Below are 22,344 nucleotides of genomic sequence, written 5' to 3'. Positions count from 1 at the left end.
AGAATTAGTGCAACATTTTCTAAACCTAAATTACAAGGGACAGCTTATATACAAATCCATTTATTTCACATAAAGCCTAGGTACTTTTCTGTTAGCTTTGCACAGTCGATAAATTGGCAAATACTTCTAAATGAATCATTTTAAAAATGTCTTTAGTTTATATTTTTTAATGAAAAAAAAATGAATTCAAAATTAAATAAGTTGTTTTATGAAAACGAGTTGTTTTACTTTCAAAACTGTTTATATTTATCACCAAAACACCGAAACGAAAAATATATGTCGTCACCGAAACAAAAAATCTGCTGTCGGCAAAACTTGTGGAAAATTTTTTATTTTTATTTATTTTTTAATTTATTTATCTTTAAATCCTAAGCCAAAGCTAGACATAACTGCCAATTAGTCTGTGACCGACAGCCCAATACAATTCAGAAACATGAAATAGTGCAGTAATTTTTGACAGCATTAGCTGTAGCTAATAGAAAAGTACCAAAACGTACACCAGAAATAATAACAGAAAAAGGTAAATAATAGCAAATAAAAATTACAGTAAAAAAGGAGAATTAGATTTATCTTTTAACTTATGGTGTTTTTTAATGCAACATTTATGATAAAATAAGAAGAAAAAAGCCGTATGAATCTTTCAGAGTCTGTGTCAGAATCCAAGTTTCTGGAGGGTTTGTAAAATTATCTTTTTTTTTCATTAGAATGTCTTGATGCAATCATCATCTTTCCGATACTTTTCATACTAGAGTTTATATCCTGTTCATGCACAAAATAGTCCTCACTACCATTCATACAGTTACTGAATGCAGCACATTTAAGAGCTTGTATTATAATTTCAGATTGAATCTTCAACCTTGCATTTTTTACCCATTATGCATTTACTAAATCTACTTAAAAAAAAAAAAAAAAAAAAAAAAAAAAAATCTGCTTTGTGTTATGGTTTAATCTTTTATCTCCATCTTTTTCTAGATCTAAGTCTATTCTTAAATGGCTTGTTCAAGCAAACATCCAGTGGTTAGGGCATAGATGTCAGTCCTTCCGATATTACAGCCATTTTTGTTTTCATTTCACAATACTTTTCTTTCATTTTATCTGTGCAATGAGCCTTAAATGTATCTGAAACCAGCATGCACAGTTAATTAAATGCAACACATATTATTTGGCTCCATGTTGTTCCCACCCAACCCAACATGCCACACTCATTCATTGGTCTTGTTCATGGGCATGCTCTAAAACTCCAGTTGTGAATTTTAATCCCTAGGCGGAGTCTTTCATTTTGAAAATAATAACATACTCTTGGCTTATATTCAGAAATATAATGGATCTTTGATGAGAAACCTTTTTTTTTTTTTCAATGTTATTCTTCCCACGTACGCAGCAATCTGCTTTCACCTAAAAAAAGTCAGAAAATAGCAAAATTTGGCATCCATCCTTGCCTCTGTGCACCAGCCATAGCAGACATGTGCTGCTTTCTTACTTCGGTTGCCATTTTTTGTGCGACATTGTGGGTTGCTACACAAGTATTTTAGTTACATATTGCTTTGTTTCATAAGTACATTTTCAGTGGGCTTACAGATAATCAGAAAGTACCAGAGAAACATACACTTGCTGTCATCTGTTGACCAAAAAAGGAAAACAACTATGAAATAATTTCCTTAAAAGCTGAAGATAAAGATGGACCAGGAATGGGATCATTTATTAACACTGAAACATTATTATGAATGTGAAGTGCTCAGCGAATTCGAATTTGCTAATAGATGGTTTCTGAATAATTTAAAAAATTGTTTAATTTGAAAATTGCTTATTTTTTTAAACAAGTACTTAACAATCTTTAATTTACTAAACAATGAGATAAATACCATATAATTTTTTCAAGAACAAGATCTTTTACCTGACAGCCCACCAATGGCTGAGCGGTAAAGTCGCTGAACATTGATAGTTTGATCTGAGGTTCAAATCTTGTGAACGAGCTGGCTGCATGGCCATTTTCAGTTTTTCCTCTTTGTAACATGTATACAAACCAGTTTTTCTTAGAAAGTCCTCCATGAAGGCATCCCTCACCTAAGACAGATATTCCTCAAGGTTTTGCTGGAATCACATAAACCAAACCAAATTTTTACCTGACAAATAACTATGTGAAAATGGCCATGACATGAAGCAGTAAATGACCAAACCATTTGGAAGTGCAGTGTAAAAATTGTAAAAAGAAGGGCCACCATGATGGACCATGGTTTAGGGACTCTAGAACACTGTTCATTGTTAGGCTGAGGAGTTGGTTTCAGTCAAATGGTGTGACAAATAACTTAATATGTATGAAAGTTCAGCAATTTATTGGCATAATTGCCTGAAAGAAGTGTTTTTCTTACATCTAATGCAACTATTTATTGCAGGAATAAGTAGCTCCAGTAAAACCATTAAGATTTAAAGTTAATTCATCTGGCATAAGAACAGTAGCAGCAAGGATACTCGCACAACAATGGATTTTTGGAGGCAAAATCCTAGGAAATTATAAGTACTTTCTTGTTCAAATCTCTTAGTACAAATGCCAGTACAGAGAAGCTTTGGATCATGAACAAATTGTGCAAGTGAAAAATATCTTAAACGGAAAATAATGCCTCAATATATAAACAAATAAACACTAACAAATTATACTCCAAAATGAAGAGGAAGATTGTGACACAGGAGCTTTGTATAAAGTAATTTTGTAACTGAAGCATCATAGAATAACAAGGTGGGAATATTGGTAAGAGACTGCGAGTTGCTGTGTGTCTTTTGATAAGTGTTGCAGATCTCAGCTCTTGCTTTCATTTTAATTTTATTGTGTTTTGTATTTTAGTATAATGTAAATTATTAAATACAATATCATGCAATCAAAAAAAGATAAAGATAGCAGCTAAACGAAAAGAAGAGTTGCTGGAATCGTGATAGAAGTGGAGAAAGGAATTGTAGACAAATAGTAAATAAAATCCATAATTCTGATTAAAAAATTTTAGGCTTAGTATTCCAGTAGCAAACATGAAGATATGAATGCTTAATTATCTCATGGGGAGAATTCACTTTTTTCCCCAATCTAACCACAAAACGAATAAAATATATACGTTTAAATATTAAAAAATGTTATTAAATAGATGAAATTTCTTATGCAAAGAATATATTTTTTCCCCCTGAGATATTATTTCATCATACTTTATTTTGAAATTAGTACTTTTTACCATTAAAGTGGTTTGCTAATAGTGATCTGCTAATAATGATATGAATTGTGATTTTACCTACTTCATTTTCGAAAATGTCTTTTTGCATTGGTAAGTACTTCCAAAAGATATTTATAAAATTGAGTTACATCCTTTTTTTTTAAACATCATTTTTAACATATATGTATTCATTTTGCTAATCACTCACTTCCAGCTGAAGGTCTGAATGAAGCTCCTTGATTGTGCAGTCAAGTGGATTTTGAAACATGGAAATACCTTTTGCACTTGCATCAAGATCTACAGAACACTAGTAGCTGGTATAAGTTCAGAAAATATATCCTGCACGATTTTTTTTAATGGGGATTTCTGCTAATATATGAAATATTTTGCAGCATGCAAAATGGTCAAATTTGCTTAATGTTGTTTGCGTTTCAAACAATACAAGTTTTTGGTGATATGCCTTTATGATAGAATACATTTCAGATATGAGTACTGTTTTCCTTTGTAATATTAAATGGAATTCATTGAGATATCCCACGACATCTATGGCAAATGCTAATTTCCATAGCCATTCAATGTGAGATAATAAAGATTGTGGGCAATTTTTTTCATTAAAAAAAAATATCTATGACCTCTTTCAGTTAAAAAAATCTCAACAAAACTTTTCCATTCCTGAGCCATCAAATATCTAAAAAGGCAAGTCAGGATATTCAGCTTTAATCTGTCATAAAAATTCATGAAATTGGTGATGGTTAAATCCATGAGAGTGAATGAAGTGTATTGCTGATAGGACTGTTCAATAATACATGACGTATTGAAGTATATTCCACAAAATGTTTGCAGGTGAATAGTATAATGAATTACATAGGTTCAAAACATTTAGCATTTTTACAAGCCTTAAATTTTGTTAGCTAATCCTTTGCTCTTACTACACATTTTTCCACCATCAGTTGTGACACATTTTAACCTATCCCATGTATTGTGTTAGCATTTTCTTGACTTCCTTGAAGATGTCTTCACCTGTAGTTGTTCCTTATACACTATTCTTGAATCATTTCAAATTCAGTATTGACCCCTTGAATAAACACCAGCAGTTAGGCAGTATCGGTAATATCTGTCGACTCAATCAAGAGCCAACAAAAACCATTTGAAATTTTTTGCCTTGTAATGGACTGATGATGTGGCTTCTGATGTTGTGAAGTTTTTAACTAGTTGTTCTTGCCAAAAGACTGACGGATTGAAGCATATCTATTTTTTCTGAGCATCTTTCTTAAACCTCCTCAAGCAAACATGATTTAATTAATTCACCATTTGTAAATGCTTTTCCTTTTGTGGCTAATAAATAAGCTGTTCATAAGCTGATTTTAGTTACTGCTTCATTATCATTTTTTATTTTTATGGATAAATTGCATTGTGATGACGCATTCTGTTTTAAACTTTCCAATATTAATATTCGTTCATTTTCTGTAAAGTTTGAATACCGTGTCATGTTCTTAATTTGGTAATGAGGACGTATATAGTACTCTTTTCACATCGCTAAATAATATCATTGCATATTAAACATAAGACTTTTGTTTAACTCTGTGAAAAATAATTAGCACAGTATTCTGCTTTAAAATCATGATATTGGAGGTCTACTTTTCTCTTCTTTGATTTTGAGAGTTACATGTTAATGGTAGGTAACAAATGAAATAAAACAAAAATAACAAAATATCGCAGAGTACTTCTAAAGACGATACCACATTCACCATTATAGCAAAACTGTCAACACATTTGTGTGCACACAGTCAAAGAATGTGCATGTAAAGAAGGAAAACTTGCATACACATAATGTAAAATAGTTTACTACTGTGTGTTAAATCATGGAGGGACAAATTCTCATCACCAAATCACCAAGTGCACAGGAAATTGAAGAATATGATACAAAATCCAAAGAACTTACAGGATTTGTTCTATGACAAAACCTTTCGCTATAGTATAAATTTGTATTTTTTTAACTCAAAACAAATAATACATTAACTAATCTACTTGCACGGATCACTGATTTGATTTACTTCAGTACAGCAGAGTAAAAACGGGTGTTGCAGAAGTTTGAACTATTGACTAACGTGACCTTTGACACTAGACTTTGTGACTGCTATTTCACACAAGTGCAAAATAATGGATGAATAGTACCTGTAAAGTAAACTAAGTGTATATTTTCCCCTCTTCGGTCTGATGGAGCCACTTCTGCTTTGATAAAGCTTTCTTTCTTAATCCTAGAAGCTCTTTGGTACAACTTTATTTTACAAATGTCAAACATTAGCACTTAAGGCTAAAGGCTTAAAGTTCATGGGCTCTCCAGTACTTTTTAACAATGTCCTCATACCGAGAAAGTGAAATAAAATTATTTAAATGTTAAAAAAATCATAGGCTGGTTGAAGTCACACAAAACACAGTTTGGGGAATCCACTATTCCAATTCTGTAGAGGTGGTCTCACAAACAGTCATGTCTTGTCAGACGTCTAAATAGAGCTACTGCTGTTTTCCTCTAATTTAAACAATGATGCTTAACTATTAATAAATTAAATTTGATCTTCTCTCATTTATATCAAAATTATTTTTTCAGTTTTCTAGTATACCTTCAAAGTTTTCTCTGTCAGAGGTTGTGAAGACTCCAGAAGGAAATGAACATTTGTCAATACATTTGGAATTTCCTTGGGGTAATGAACTATTAGAGACAACAACTCTGTATGAAAATAACTTTTCCAAGGATTTATGGGCTTGCCATAGTTCCAAACATATCTCGAACAAGAATTTTGCTGATATGCCATCAATTGTGACATGTGAAACTGAACTGGATATGGCTGTTCTGGCATATCTTGCAAATTCCTATACCAAAAAACTGAGAGGAGAGGAGATCAGAAATGTAAGATATTGAGCAGTTTTTAATCTATTTCTATAGTAATTTATTATTTTAGTAATATTCTCTCTGCATGCTGTGTGTTTTTTTCACTAATGTGTTTATTACTATATTCCATTCTTTGTATTCCTGGGGAAAATGTCACTTGAGTGTGTCATTCAACTGCATTGAAAATACAGCACAAAGTCCGTAATCTGGACGTCCATTATCTGGAATAATCTATAATCCGGACCTCAAAGCCACAAACTTTTTTTTTTTTGTATGCTTTACGCATGCGCGTTTAATGCATGCTTCCGATATGCATGTGTCGCTTCTGATAGTGAAGAAAGTGACAGGGAGGTTATTGAAAACAAAAAAATTTCGATTGACAAGTTAGTTGGTATTCTCGACACAGCAATTACAGGGCTTGAACAGTGAAACTTTGTAACTGAACAAGAAATTATGTCTGTTTATAGAATTAAAGAGAAAGTATTAGCACAAAAAACGAAGCAACTTAAACAACTTACAGTGAAAGAAATGTTTAATAAAGTAAACAAATAAATATTAAGCTTTTTTTTTTGTAAATTTTGATACCCTTTAGATCATAATTGCTCTTTATTTCATAAATTATGGTTTCATATTTTTAATTGTATAATTTCTGCATGCCATCTTACCAGATTTAAATTGATGATCTATAATCCAGAAAAACCTCTAATCTGAAATCGTCTCACGAGTTTGGATTACGGACTTAGTAGTGTATAAGTAGGAAAAGGACTGTGTAAGGTGTAGAATATTGTGTAGCAAATCAACAGCATTTTAATTTTTATCTTTGACATTTATTTAGAATAGTTTTAGGAGGTATTTTTAGTATCTTAATTCTTATTGGAATTTGATAGAAACTTAAAATTATATTCTAAGTAATTGAATTCACTTTTTTTTTTTTTTTTTTTTTTTTGTAAAATACAGTAGAATGCTAATAATCACATCTTGAGCCAAAGAATTCAGATCAGTGAATTTTTTTGCAAATTATAGGTCATGCCTTTCAGAATTTTTTTTTCATTTTTACCTTGCTAATTTTTGCATCAAATTTGAATATTTTTTAACATGTGCATTTTATGTGGTTTGCCCATGGTGCCAACCCTAATTTTTTATTATTCGATGTATATTATGTTGAAATATTGTCTGCAGAAGATAAGATGAGTTACGTAATCGTGTGTAATGATTTTTCGTAGTGGAGGGTCACCAGTCACACCTGCATTGCTGCAGACCATTTTTCCAATTTATTATTTAAATTTTTGCCATCTGTTACTCTTCAAAACATTGTAGTAACAATGGTTATTATTTAAAAATTTATCTGTATCTATATTTACTCTAATTATCTATTTTTACTGTTGGTTGCATCACCGGTGACCTCCACGGCAGTCAACGTGTTAAACATAATATATGCATGTAAGATTAAAAAAAGTATGTAAATCAAAATTGTAACTTAAATTAGCAATAGCCTGTAACTCTTCATTTTTATTTGTATATCTACCTTTTCTGTTCAAAAGTAGAAATTATTTATAACTTTACTGGACTGCATGTTTTCAAAATTAATATGTTTTGTGCTTACTTATGAAACATACAATGCAGATAACTTGTATCCAATCAGATAAAGATACATTTTGACCCTTTCAGATTTTTTTTGAATGTGCATGCACTTCTTCCTTTTTCTACTTTACCTTGCTGCTGATAACCTGCATCATTTACCACTCCATTTTGTCATTGATAAACTTCTATGAATGAGAATATGTATCTCAAGAATATTCAGAAGTAAATTATATCTTGTCAATGACCACGTCTGCTAATTTTTCTTCTCTGTTCCACATCTATGATGCTACCAGCTCTTGTCAAGTCATCATTCTAAGGACATATTAAAACCAACTGCTGTCATCCATTGCACCTATCTCCCATTCATCAAATTATTTACAGATTTATTACAGTTTAATTTATACCTGAAGTGCACTTCCAGTGCAAAGTTTATTCAACCAGGTCTTCCAAATTTATTTATCTAACCTGGGCAGTGCCTACAATTTTTTTTTTTTTTTTTCTTCTGCTGTTCATTGGCGAATATACACCTTAACCTACCAGTGCTTTAAAAAAGAATCAAGCATAGTGCTTCTAAAGTGAAAGTGATTTTTATATTTTGGAGGTCACAGAATTGCAATTTTACTATACTGCTTCCTTTAGCTCTTATGCGATTCTTTTTCACTGCCCTGTATTGAAAGTTGTGCTTGAAGTGTGTGCTAGAAAATTATTTTCACTTCTGCCTTTTTGTAATTGCATTTGCATTATAAACTGATGTTAATTTTTGCATCATATTATATTTTCAGGATGTGGAAAATTTTATGAAAGTAACAAATTAAAATTTTATGCCATTAGAATTTTTTATAATAATACGAACTTTAATAATTTGATTTAATAAAGTAAAGAATTTTAAGATTTAAAAAATTATTTTTAGGGAAGTTTATTAAGAAAAATAATTATATTTTTGAATCTCTGTTGAAAATTTTGAATTATTGCTAAGAATTTTATAATTATTTTGGGAATGATCCAGATAGATGTTGAAGCACACAATAGTAGAAGTTTGCAATAATAGCAGAATTTTAAATATAAATTTTATTTTAGTTAAAGATTTTGTGGCTGCAAAATATCTGTCACATTAATCGTGCCTGTTCTAGAACATTTACATTTTTCATATTGTTGTGATATGAAGAAAGTGGCATGCCAGCTTCTAACTGCCAACAAAATTTTAAGCAAAATGCTTAGTTATTCAATATGGGAGCTTAGTTTAAGAGAAAAGTTAAGGTTTGAATTACTTATTATGTAAAATAATAAGTAATTCAAACTAAGTAAAATAAGAGTATGTAGCAGGTCACCACCATTATGTAAAAGTCATATGATATGAATTAATCTAGAAATGATGCAGGCCAGAAAAAGTTATTTAAAGTGCTTTTTTAGAATAGTGAGGGGAAATACTCATTAAAATGAAGAATTAAGTGGCTACTGCTAATTTAAGTTATGACTTTGATTTACATATTTTTTATCTTGCATATACGGCTACTGCTAATTTAAGCCCTAATTCTGATTTACATATTATATGTAAGATAAAATATTTGAGTGCAATAGCAAAAATTAAATAAATATTATCACAAAAACATTTTTCGAAATTAATTATTTCCCTTTCTCAAAGAGTCAAGAGTATGTAGCAGGTTTTTTTCAGTCAAAAGTTAATCAGTGATTTGATGTGATAGATGTTTTGTTTTCTCTTATACAATAAATATTTTCAATGTATAAAAAGAAAAGTGTAAAACAAGTTACAAAATAATTCTCTAACTTCATTTGTATTTTTATTAGCAAGTCAGATATTGTCACTAAAATGTGGTATTTTCAGTAATTAACTTTGTTTATTTAAAATGTTTCTGTTTATTGGTTACACTGAATTTTCACTAAAATGTAGTATTTTCCCAATGCAAATTCAGTCTCAAAACCTGAAGAGGTAGAAATAAATTCTTTAAATACATCTGTAGCAATAATAAATAGAGTAGTAAACCAAGATTTACAATTTAAAAGAGCTAAGCAACATGTTTACCAGCTTTTGATGATTCATTTGGCTCAATGTAGAACAGTTTGGTGGAACCCTGTATGAAAATTATTTAGCCTGAGATAAGTGGAAATATATTGTGTGACCCTTGATGAAGCATGGGTTTACTTAAAAATGAAGGAGAAAAAAAAAGTATAAACCTGTTTCTGTTAATGCAGAGAAAGTTTTATTAAGGGGTTTATGATTGTGGCAAGATTCTCTCACAATGGGGAACGAAAAATAAGAAGAAAAAAATGTTAAAATGCATATTATTAAGAGAATGTTTTATGTGTGATATATTTATAGAAGAAATTCTATTTCTTTATTCTGATGACTCAAAGAGCAACAAGTCATAGTTTGAAAAGTATCACCATATTTGTGGAAAAAATGAATAATGGGACAGGTATTTCATATACATACACATTTTCAACATGTTCGTGCAAAGTTTTCCGGCATTTCACATATGAACTATTGTATTGTGCCTTTGGTCTTTCGAAAAGAGCTCTTTCTGAGTGCTAACCTATCTGATTGATAAACTCTGGAAATTTTATGGAAAGCCCTTCAATCAGGAAAATCACAATGCAGACTTTTAGTCCAGAAAGAAAACTATCAGACCAAACATTTTTTAAAAAATACTCTTTACATTTTAAACATTGATTATACAGTCTCAAAGTCATCCTAAAAAAATGTGTAAACACCTTTTGTAGGTTGAAAAAAAGCTTACAAAACCTTTTTTTTTTTTTTTAATCCAAATGCTAGACATTTGCTCATTAAGCATTTTTTTGAAACTCATCGTTCATTAAGCTGTCTCATTGCTGAGAACATTATATAGGTGTACCACAAGGGGTAATTGATAACTGAATGGAAGACAACACAATTACAGCTAATTCCACACCTTTGGTTTTGGACTAGCTGTCAGCCTCAATTAACCATTACTGTTCAGGATGGAATTTGTTATTTTTAATCATTATCTGCATGAGAAAATGTAGACTGTGTATTTTATGTTTAAAATTTAATATTTTTTTGTGTGTAAATCTCAAAATCGGACTCTATTTTACTAAATACTATGCTTTTTGCATTCACAATTTAGTCAACTCTGCCTTCATATTTTGCACAAACAACATGTTTGCTATCAAGAGAGTTTATTTTTGTTTCGCAGGGCTTTGGGAAATAGCTCTTTGTTAGTTAAAATAAAAGACAAGACAAATTAACTTTCTTCCACTTTGTTGCAAGGTGGATATTTTTATAACTTCTTTTGTGTAAGGCGATATCACCTCAATGGTATTTTTATAATACTTGAGAACTTGAAATGCTTCATTTTTATTGTTAGTAATTTTATGAAGAATATTAGTATTATGTGTAGTAAGGAGTAAAAGTTTAAAGTATACCTTTTGGTGCCATTTTGTGCTTTTTCAAACAGAGTGAGGTAAACTCAAAATCATATTTATTTTTACTACTGCACATATCAATGCTTTGCATTTTACAGGATTTTTTTTCTTTGGTTTACATGTTGGTCTTTTATTTTTAATTATTAAATTTTAACTTATGTCATTTTATCAGAATCTAAGGTGACTTCAATATCCATGCCTTTTTTGCTTTGCCAATATCTTGTGTGTTAATATATGTTTTTAAATATTTTTTCCATATTTAGTGTTTAATTTCTGTGCTTTCAAATACATTAGTTTGCTTTTTATTGTAGATTGCATATACATAACATATAGCTACATCAGACATTGTTACAGACAAGCTGATATCATTTGTCAGTAATCAGCATCATGTCTGTTTTGTAGCTATGATTAAAGGAATGCCATAATATTTCAAGATTTTCTAATTAACAGGAATTTCTTTATGTAACAGTTTTTTTTTTTTTTTTTTTTTTTTTTTTTTTTTTTTTAAGTCAAAAGTTAATGTGATTTGATGTGATAGATGTTTTGTTTTCTCTTATACAATAAATATTTTCATCAATGTATAAAAAGAAAAGTGTAAAACAAGTTACAAAATAATTCTCTAACTTCATTTGTATTTTTATTAACAAGTCAGATATTGTCACTAAAATGTGGTATTTTCAGTAATTACCTTTGTTTATTTAAAATGTTTCTGTTTATTGGTCACACTGAATTGTCACTAAAATGTGGTATTTTCAGTAATTAAGTTTGTTTATTTAAAATGTTTCTCTTTATTGGTCACACTGAATATATATGTAGTTCATGACCCATAGTGAAGAATTTTTTAAAACTCATTTGTGGGTGTACAATGCATATTAGTTTGTGTAAAAATTCTATTGTGCATTGTCTGCAGTGGCAGTCTGTATAGAAGAGAAACATACCAGTCTAAAATGTAATTTTTTTAATACTTAGATTACTGTAGATTTTATGTAAAATTTGATTAATTATATTAAATATTTATACAATATATGTAAATTTCGTCTTCTCTTTTTGGGGAGAGGGATGTGGGTCAACAGTTTATTGTTGTGTACAAGGAAGGGAAGGGTTTTTTAGAATTTGATTAGAAATGCATATTAATTGGTTGTGTGTAAACACTGTGGATCATAACTTATAGTGGAGGATTTTTCAAATCTCTGTTCATTGAGATACGGGGGTTGCACAAAAATATGGAAACACCTTTAAAAAACATGTTTCTTTGCTTAATATGGTGTAGGAAACCCGTTGGCATCCAAAACAGCTTGCAGTCTTCTCGGAATGGATAAATACAGTTCCTGTATGTTTGCCAAGGGAATATTATACCATTCTTCCTGCAAAACGGTGGCAAGTTCAGATAACGATGTTGGCAGTGGATAACGAGAACGCACTTTCCGTTCCAATGTAGACCACAAAGGTTCGATAATATTCAGATCTGGTGACTGTGGTGGCCAGGGGTGATGAGACAACTCATCCTCATGCTCAGAAAACCAGTCCTGGACAATGTGAGCTGTGTGAACAGGGGCTTTGTCGTCTTGGAAGACACCATCACCATCGGGGAACAAAGTTTGTACCATGGGATGAACTTGATCGGCCAAAATGTTCACATAAGTCTTGGCAGTCATGTGCCCTGACACAGTTATCATGGGGCTAGCAGAGAACCACGATATGGCTGTCCAAACCATAACAGAACCCCCGCCATGTTTCACTCTTGGCAACAAGCAGTCTGTATTATAGGCTTGAGATGGCGTTCTCTAGACGTAAACTCAGCCAGAAGTGGGAAACAATGTGAAAGAAGACTCGTCAGACCATATTACTCGCTTCCACTCCTCTATAGTCCAGGCTCTAAGACTTAAACACCACCTTTTCCTATTACGGGCATTAGCATCACTGATGAGTGGCTTCTCAATTGCAGCACGGCCAGCAATTCCCTGTTTATGAAGCTCCCTTCTAATTGTTTTGGTACTCACAGGGTTCGGTAACACAACATTCATTTCAGCAGTAACTTTTGCAGCTGTGGTCTTCTTATTTTTCGTCACAATTACCCTTAATGATCGTCTGTCACGATCACTCAGGACACACTTTCATCCGCGCTGTGATTTAGCAGATGATGTTTTTCTGCTTTTCAAATATGTGGAATACATCTTCAATACAGTACCTCTTGAAACACTAAATACCTCGGCTACCTTGCTTACGGAAGCACCTACCATACGTGCTCCAACAATTTGCCCACGTTCGAAGTCTGTTAACTCTGACATAATGCAATGACAACCTCACATAACAGTACTCCGACAACAACTGAACTGTTTAGCACATTTACGAAGTTGTATAGGTTGCGTCAGTAGTCAAAAACGCCAGCGCCACCTACATATTTCATTAAAATCAATCTTTCTTTTCAAACATGCATTTCACAAGGTGTTTCCATATTTTTGTCCATCCACTGTATGTAGTAGTTTTTAAGAAAAAATACATAGATTCATAATGATAGAATAGTAAGATTTGTAGTGGGGTCTTTTGCGAGCATTTATCAAGTTTTTCAGTGATTTTTGCAGTCTAAGCTGTGGAACCTTTTGTTTTTAATTAATTGAAGCATAATAAATTAATAATGGGAACTTTACATCCATATTTAATTATGTCTATTTTTATAACTTGTTCATTTTAATAAATGTAGTACATAATATTCCCTTTAATTTCAGGTATTTCAGTTACATTATAAGTTAGCTCCTTATAAAGTTTGCTTTTCCTTAGAAGGAAATAATATGGAATTTATGAAACAGTTAGATGATATTAGGAAGCACCTGACAAAGGAATTAAAATGTGCTGGGATTCTTGTTTTACCCAAATTTGATATTAACCCTTTGGAAGATACCCAGTTTCATTATGTTAGGTTAGTGCAATTGTTTTCTGCTTACATTTAATTTTTCCTAAGTAAGTATTAATTATAAAATTTGAGTGGTTTTTCATTAGAGTGTTTCAACCATTTTTAGGTACCTTTCTAAGTTTTGTTAGTGACTGATCTGTCAAAAGCTATATTTATGCATAAAAAATTTTGCATGCTTGACGATTGGTATAAATTTTGTAATGAAATGTTTAGTTTTTTCTTTTGCTCTTAAGGAAGAACATTTATATTTTCCCCTCACCTTAATTCTAGAAATACTATTGGATGTACAAATACAGTGAAACTTCCCTAAAGCAATCAGTCACCCATGTTTGAGGTGATTTTATTCTTATGTGGGGAGTTCAGTTCAGTTATTATGTCTCCAAAATACTGATCACTGTGAATGGTTTCACTGTCACTAATTTTGGGGTAACTGACTGTTATTTTTTTATTTTTAGTTATTTATTTATTTTTTTTAATTTGTGTAATATACAGTGTGTTCAGAAAGTAACTATGCACCTGTCATGCAGTAGAAAAAGTAATACGTAACTTTCATTTACCTTACAGTAACTGTTGGAAATGTTCACGACGAGCCTCCAGACATGTGTGCACACTTTTCTTGTTCTCAAAGACCACAGGCAAATTGTACCTGTGAAGTGTTCTTGGTGAAGTTACAAATAGCAGTTTCCGATTCCTGGAACAAATGGGGTTCTGTCAATAAACATTAGCTTTTGCATGGTGCTAGTAGTAAAAATCCAGAAGGCTTAACTGGTGGCTACAAACCCTTTGAAATGATTCGATCTCAGAGAATATCTTACATTAATTTCATAGACCTATAAGCTGTGTGCATGGTGGTGCCATCTTGTTGAATTTGGCATTGTTAATTTCACCTTCTGTTAGTTCTCCAATGAACTTGTAAATAATTTCACAATAACATTCAGAATTGATTGTTCTCCAAAAAAATACTGGGCCTACTATTCTTTTCTAGGATATTGTAATTCACACACCAAATTTTTGGCCATGTAGTGGAGTTTCATGAAGTGCGTATGGATTTTTACTTGACCATAACTAACTTCTTGCATGAGTTATGTGCATGGATGTACCCTGATTAAATGAAACCATGCCTCATCAGTAAAAAACAATCATTCGATATATTGTCAGAATTGTCCGCAAAAAACTGTTTAAAAATTCACACACCTGAATTTATTTTCCAGTGTTACTGAGGACTAATTGTTGAACCATTTTTATTTTGTATAGGATGAGACCTTTTTTTTTTTTTTTTTTTTTTTTTTGGCATGGCCTTATGTGCAGTCGCAACGATGTTTTCCTGCTGGGCCAATTTTCGAATGGACTTGCTAGGGCTATGTGTTTATAGCATCCGATGTATCCAGCAGTTTTTCTTCAATGAGTACTGATGGTCTCTCACTTTGCAGATAATCATTTACTGATTCAGTCTACCTAAATCTCTCGATAAGCGCTTTGATATTGTTTCAATTGGGCACCTGGAAATTTGGCAAATTGCTCTTTCACTGTCTGTGTGTACTAGCCATGATTACGGAACAAATATTTAACAAAGAATATTTGCTGTTCCAAAGTTAGCATCACCCTGACAATTGAAGGGAAATACTGAACTTGGATTAAGTCATTTAAAGGCGAGAATGCAAACAATGTGCTATATGCATCACCCTTCTCAAGGTTATAGAGCAGCCTGACTTAGACAAAGCAACTGCAATTAACCAACTGCATAAAACATGCTAACGAACTGTTACATAAAATGGATTGCATCTGTTGAAAAATTGTCTACCCGTATAATCATGCCCATTTGTAATCATGCAGGTGCATAGTTACTTTCTGAATGCACTGTAGAATGAGATTTGATAAAAATCAAGTGTAATAGAAAGTATTTTACATTATGCTTTCTCAGTATGTTAGGCCATAAGAAATCAACTAATTATTTCTTTTGAAAAACTGATTTTGTTTTATTGATTGGTGTTTCTAATGTAAAACATTTTTTTTTTTTTCATGTGCATATAATTTATGGAAAATAATACCAATATATATTCATTATTTACAGATTTGATGAAATGGGTATACCATACACTGTTGTTTTGAATGATAATGTTCTGCAAACTGGAATAGTTGGACTAAGGAACAGAGACACCACAGTACAAGTAAGAAGATTTAACTGATTGATTTGTTTTTAAGATGTTCTGTGCAGTTTTAGTCCTTTGGAGGGAGAAAAAGAAAAACCTACCTTTTATGTTCTGTATCATGTCTTATTATATAATCTACTGTGGTGTAGTGGCCGAAACCGCTATGAAACTCTGGGTTGTGACATCAGGTTGATAACAAAACACAGCATAAAAAATTTATTGAATGCTAAAAATATGGCTACATACAATTCTGAAGAGAAAAAACTATCTTTTTTAAAAAATCAAATTCTATACATCCATTGTGCAAGATCCATACATGGCTCTCGAGCCTGTGTTTTTAACATTGCTAGCAATTTAATATTATTTTAATAACAACTATTTTTTTACAACTTAATATTATTTTAATAACAATTAAATCATTATATTTAGTCCCGTGATTTCATCACATATATTGCACTCTGAATTTGCAATTTGAAATAATTCATCGTAGATTTATGCGACCTTATCACAACTCCTCTCCTCATAAAGGAATTTTTTTTGACTATGGAAGGAAAAATTCTAAATACTTTTCACTGCTTTCAAAATACAAGTGGTAACTATTTAAGTGATAATAGAGAAGCCAGTACATTACCCTGTACTTATTTATAGATAACATAACTGCATAAATACAACAAAAATAATTTAAACTACTCCTAATGTCTGCCTTATACAAAGCATATTCCTCAAATTTTACACAATGCTAATACTTAAGAAAAAACATTTAATGCTAACAATTTTTTGAAAATGAAACACACAATGCAAACAATTTTGAATCTACACAAAGTACCTTTTCAGTTTACAAAATGCTAATACATTTGATTCTAACCATTTTGAAAATGAAACACACTATGCAAACAAATTTAAATCTACAAAAATATAATTCCAAAACGCTACGAAAATCATTTTTCAAACAACAGTTTACAGAACAAAAAGGATTGGCTCCTCCATATACTTCATATGCTAAAGTTCCTGCTGTCCTAGATCTGATCTCGAATAATCAATCACTGAGATAGGACACTCTTCAACATTTACAACTATATTTGGATGAGGTCCCAATTTCTTTTTCCTGACTTTATGATTTGTCAGTTCATCCAAAGAAAACTCACCACTGGCTGGTAATGTCTCCTTATACACTGCATGCCATATAGCATATGCATTTGATTCAGCATTATAATTGAACATCATTTTTACAGCAAGGTTATTTGGAAGCAATTTCTCAGAAGAAAACGTCTTGATGGAAGTGGGTTTTTTGAATATCGAATTCTGCGATATAATAAATTTTGTTTGGTGTTGAATATTATCATGAGTTTCTGTTGCTTGTGCTTCCAAAAATTCTGCTGGCGAAACATCCGCAAGGATAGACCTTTCTTCTAAACTGATGTCTGCAATTTTAATTGCCTCCTCCGTATTACTGGTTAACTTCCTTTCTTCCAAATGCTCATTATTGATGGCTCTTTCACTTTCTATATCTTTCTTTTCTTCCGATCTGGAATCTAAGTCTTTTGCACTCACTCTCTCTAAACTCCTGTGCGCATGCGCCTGACTACGAGTCTCCACAGCATTTAAGAGAACCGGTCGTTCCCTAATTTCCTCAATCAACTGTGCAGTTTTATTCGTTAACAAATAGTACTCTTTATCTAACTCTACCGGGGTAACCGCTGCCTTTGTGGTGACCACACCAGAATCACCTTCAATGGTGACTTTCGCCAAAGGTAAACATTTACATTCTGTGTCCAAAGGCCATTTCACCCATACAGTTTCTCCTAATAAGTCACTAGTATTAATCCAAGTACTATTACACAGATCTATAACAGCTCCAGTATCTCTCAGATATTCTCTCTCTATCCCATTAATTACTGCTTTCTTGAAATATGGCTTAAAACATTTTCCTAAACTCTCCGTTCCTAGATTATTCACCAGATTAGCCTTATTCTTTTCCAGCGATGGACAGTTAGGTCGGATATGTCCGTCCTTTCCACATTGGTGACACCTTATTTTCCGCTGTTTCTCGAAACCTGCTTCATTGAAAACTTACTTTTTTTTAGGAGCCTTCACTTTTCTATGCTTCTCTGATTTAATTCTTTGATGACCACTACTTTTCTGATTATAACTACACTTAGAATTTATATACCACTCTCTATCTTTCTCAAATGGTTTCTTTAACCGCACTCTCTGTTCTAACTTCCTCGTATCTCTTCGCAAAACCTCATACTTGTCGCATTTCTCTGCTAAAATGGAAGCTGTTTTAAATTCTTCCCAATTGTCTAAGTAGTGCTCTCTTATTTCTAGAGGGACTCGCCACTTAATTTGCTCAGTAAGCATAAGTTCCTTAAGACTTTCAAAATCTTGAACTTCTACTGAATGCAACCAATTCTCTAAATACACTCTCAATTCATACACTAAATCCACCCATAACATTCCATTTTTTCTAGAATGTTCTTCAAATTTTGTTTTTAGTGCCCAAGAACTAAGCTTGAATCTCTGCATGAGTAATTTCTTAACATGCTGATAATCATCCCCTTTATCCGCTGGTTCTTTCACTATTAACTGGGCTACATCGTAAGGTAATAAAGGAATTAATTGTGAGACCCAATCAATCTCATTAACATTCTCTTTTTGAGCTTGTTTCTCAAATAGCTTAAAGAATAATGAAGTATCTATATTACTCGGTTTAAAACACGGTACTAAATCTTTCAAATTAACCTTTTTTTCTCTAGATTATTCAAATTTCGAAACCGTGGATGCTAGTCTATTAGTCTGATCCACATTCATCAGTTTTAACCTTTCCAATTCCAAAACTCGCTCCCGTTCCGCTCTCTCTTGTTCACGTTCACGCTCTGCTCTCTCTTGTTCACGTTCCGTTCTGCTCTCTCTTGTTCGGCTATTTCTTCTGCTTTTCTCTGCTCAGCCGCAGCCCAAATTCTTGCCGCGTATTAGTCCTCGGCATTTAGAATAGCCTGCCTAATATCTCTTACTCTATTTGCCTGAGACACATTTGTTTTAAACTCCTCCGCTAACTCCAATAGCAGAGCTTTAGTAAATTTCCTCATAAACTCACCCATTATGGAAAATTAAAGAAAAATAACCTAGTATTAGAATGCATTTAAATCTTTTCATATACAAGTGATAAAGAGTAGATATTAGTAAAATAATCAGAATAAAATATTTATGAAACTTTATAAAGATGCTATAATGAAAGCAATAAAATATTAAATTAATAGATAAGATATATTTATATATATATATATATGTTTTCCTAAAGCAAGAGCTGCCTTAATCAGTCAGCTGATTACAAAAATTGATAAAATTGCATAAAATAGATACATTTAAGTAAAAACAGAAAATGTTGGCACAATTTAGCATGGATATTTTTTATTGCTTGAACTGAATGATTTTATAAATTACATTAAAAAAATCATATGAATACCATATAAAGGAAAAAGTGATTTCTTAGTTTATTTCAATAAAAAACACAGTTGCAGGTTACAGAAACCAACATACAAAAGAAACAATTTTTTTTTTTTTTTTGTCCGAACTGAATATTTTCCAAAAAATGTGATATCACTTATTTGTATCGAAACTGTAATATGTCCAAGAAAAAAAGTGAAAAGCTTGACTCTAATAATAAATGCGAATCTGCAAACTTTCTTGAATGCAGAGAAATTTCTATTTTCTAATTTCAGTTTATCTAAAATTCCATTAAAAGTATCTAACATTAGTCCCATGAATTATTTGTATTGAATGTTCTCTATTTTTCTTTTGAGACTGAAAATAAACTTGCACGTAAATTTATGCCATATATAAATGCCATCAGTGTTTGCAATGAGGGTGAATTACATAGGTAATTTCTGTGATTGGACATCATGTAAAAGGCTTGTCATCTGCATGTAATTTTAGAGAGATGACTTCTGAAATATTTGACAAAGTAGGATTTATTTCCCCATTTGATGTATGCTAGTTACTAATTAACATGCAAAATTAATAAGAATTTAAATTTTACTGCCGTGTTCTAAACTCAGAAAGGTATTTAACTCTTTTGCATTGATAGAAGCTAAAAATCATGTTTCTTTCAAATATGTTAAATGTCTGTTTATACTATGAATTTTTGTTTAAATGGATTTCCTTCTCCCATGTCAAGTAGAATGCTATAGCATTAACAGTAATCTCTTAAGTGAAGTGATCACTTCTCTCTTGGGATCTTTGTGTGGTTTCATCCACTGTGTGCAGTTTCCCCTTAGGACAGTTTGTAAGTATACAGTCAAATTTTGATGCATTTTTAAGATTCAGAATGCTTTTTGAAATAGGAGTTTTGGGTGTTTAGAAAATAAGGAGTTTACGCATTTGCCCCCCTTCTCTTAAGTGAAGCGATCACTTCTCTCTTGGGATCTTTGTGCGGTTTCATCCACTGTGTGCAGTTTCCCCTTAGGACAGGACTGCAACTATGAGCATCAATAGCTAAACATTGATGCTAAAAAAAAGAGAGTGGAGGTGGATTCAATAACATGACTGCTTTATAGTCACTTCAAGAGAATGTTTGGCATGCCATTTAACAACTTCTGAAAGCAATGAGCCATATACTAAAATGATAGGGACCAGGTGAAAATGCACTCTGGTTTTCAGGCCACCTGTCGATGTTTGAATGCCCAGGTGTTTGGCTGACTTGGATGTGAAAATGATTTTTCTGTTCTATAGTTTGTAAGTATACAGTCAAATTTTGAAGCATTTTTAAGATTCAGAATGCTTTTTGAAATAGGAGTTTTGGGTGTTTAGAAAATAAGGAGTTTATACATTTGCCCCCCTCCCCCTTCTCTTAAGTGAAGTGATCACTTCTCTCTTGGGATCTTTGTGCGGTTTCATCCACTGTGTGCAGTTTCCCCTTAGGACAGGACTGCAACAGGAAGTAAATTTTTGTAATAAATATTGTATATTTATTATATACTCAAAAATACTGATTTGTACTTTATTAATAAGAATTTATTTTTATGTATATAAATTACTAGAAAAATCTTTATTCTTTTTCTAGGAGCAGATACATATAAGTGAATTGACATCCAAACTTCTGAAATATCTTCAGATAAGAACTTTGGACCAAATATGAATTGATTTTATAAATGCACAGAAAATTCAATGAATTTGTAAATTTTATTTATTCGAAATAAGTGTTTCATCTTTACCATTTTTGTGATTAAAAATGTTGCAATTTTACATTTTCTGTAGTAGTCAGTTCTGTGATTAAAGAATGTTCTTACTAGCCTACTTGTTGATATAAATGTCAATATTTTAAAGGTTATAGTTTCTTCAGATTGATAATGTTTAATTCTTTCTTTCTAAATTCATTTTATCATTATTAAAATTAATGTAATCTGTATTTTCAGAATATGTTAAGTCATTAAAAAGGTAGACAAAGAAAATGTTTGGTTTATTTAATTATCGAAAAGCAACTGAGGCCTATCTGCCAAAGGGGTGGGGTGCCTTTATGGAGGACAGTCTGAGGAACTGGCTTGTATACACGTTGCACATGGGGAAAACCATTAAAACACCCATGCAGCCAGCCCGTTTGCTGGTATTTGAACCCTGGATTGAACTACTAGTGTTCAGCAACTTTACTGGTGGGCCTGCAAACAAATAAAAAGAGTATTGAAAGTAAAAACTTGTTATTAACAGTTTGACTGGTAATTCATAAACTGGGTGGTTATCAATATTTGTTTGGTTCAAGTTAGTTCGTATTTCTTATTTTAATAATTAAAAACAATTATAACTCAATTAATTAAATAACAATGAATAATAAAAATTATGATAAATTAAATAATAATTATGAAACAGGTAAGGGAAAAATGAAACATTGTCTACTTTTATGTATTTAACACATTTTAATCATAGGCATAATAAATTTAACAATGTAGCAGAACATGCAGATTGGCTTATGATGCCAGTGTAATACATGCAGAGATGCATTCTTATGTTGTGTGAAATGGTAACAGCTCGCAATAACTGGCAGTTTTTAAGGCCATGAGGATTATTGCTATTTTAGAAGTTTATACTAAATCACATGTTATGCACACTGGTGAAATAAATTAAGAGAATTTTCATATTTGATCTCTGATCTCCGAACTACTTCACAGATTTTAATAAAATTTGGTGTGAACATAGGTTGATATA

At 31.7% G+C, this 22,344-nt stretch overlaps 1 protein-coding gene across 6 annotated transcripts in view; it reads left to right on the top strand.

Moving 5' to 3' along the window:
- PolG2 (DNA polymerase subunit gamma-2, mitochondrial) overlaps nucleotides 1–21,441 on the top strand; it is a 51,416-nt gene extending 29,975 nt beyond the window's left edge. For all 6 annotated transcript variants that reach the window (XM_035367903.2, XM_035367900.2, XM_035367898.2 and 3 more), the window contains exons 6-9: nucleotides 5,803–6,102; nucleotides 13,812–14,002; nucleotides 16,068–16,164; nucleotides 21,209–21,441. In XM_035367903.2, coding sequence (XP_035223794.1) covers nucleotides 5,803–6,102; nucleotides 13,812–14,002; nucleotides 16,068–16,164; nucleotides 21,209–21,283 — 663 coding nt within the window. In that variant the 3' untranslated portion in view covers nucleotides 21,284–21,441. The remainder of the gene's footprint in view (nucleotides 1–5,802; nucleotides 6,103–13,811; nucleotides 14,003–16,067; nucleotides 16,165–21,208) is intronic.
- The last annotated feature ends 903 nt before the right edge of the window (nucleotides 21,442–22,344 follow it).

The sequence above is a fragment of the Stegodyphus dumicola genome, chromosome 6 (assembly GCF_044657685.1).
Source record: "Stegodyphus dumicola isolate Sdum_Otavi_A_Nest chromosome 6, ASM4465768v1".
NCBI lineage: Eukaryota > Metazoa > Arthropoda > Arachnida > Araneae > Eresidae > Stegodyphus > Stegodyphus dumicola.
This window is presented reverse-complemented; position numbering and strand designations above follow the sequence as displayed.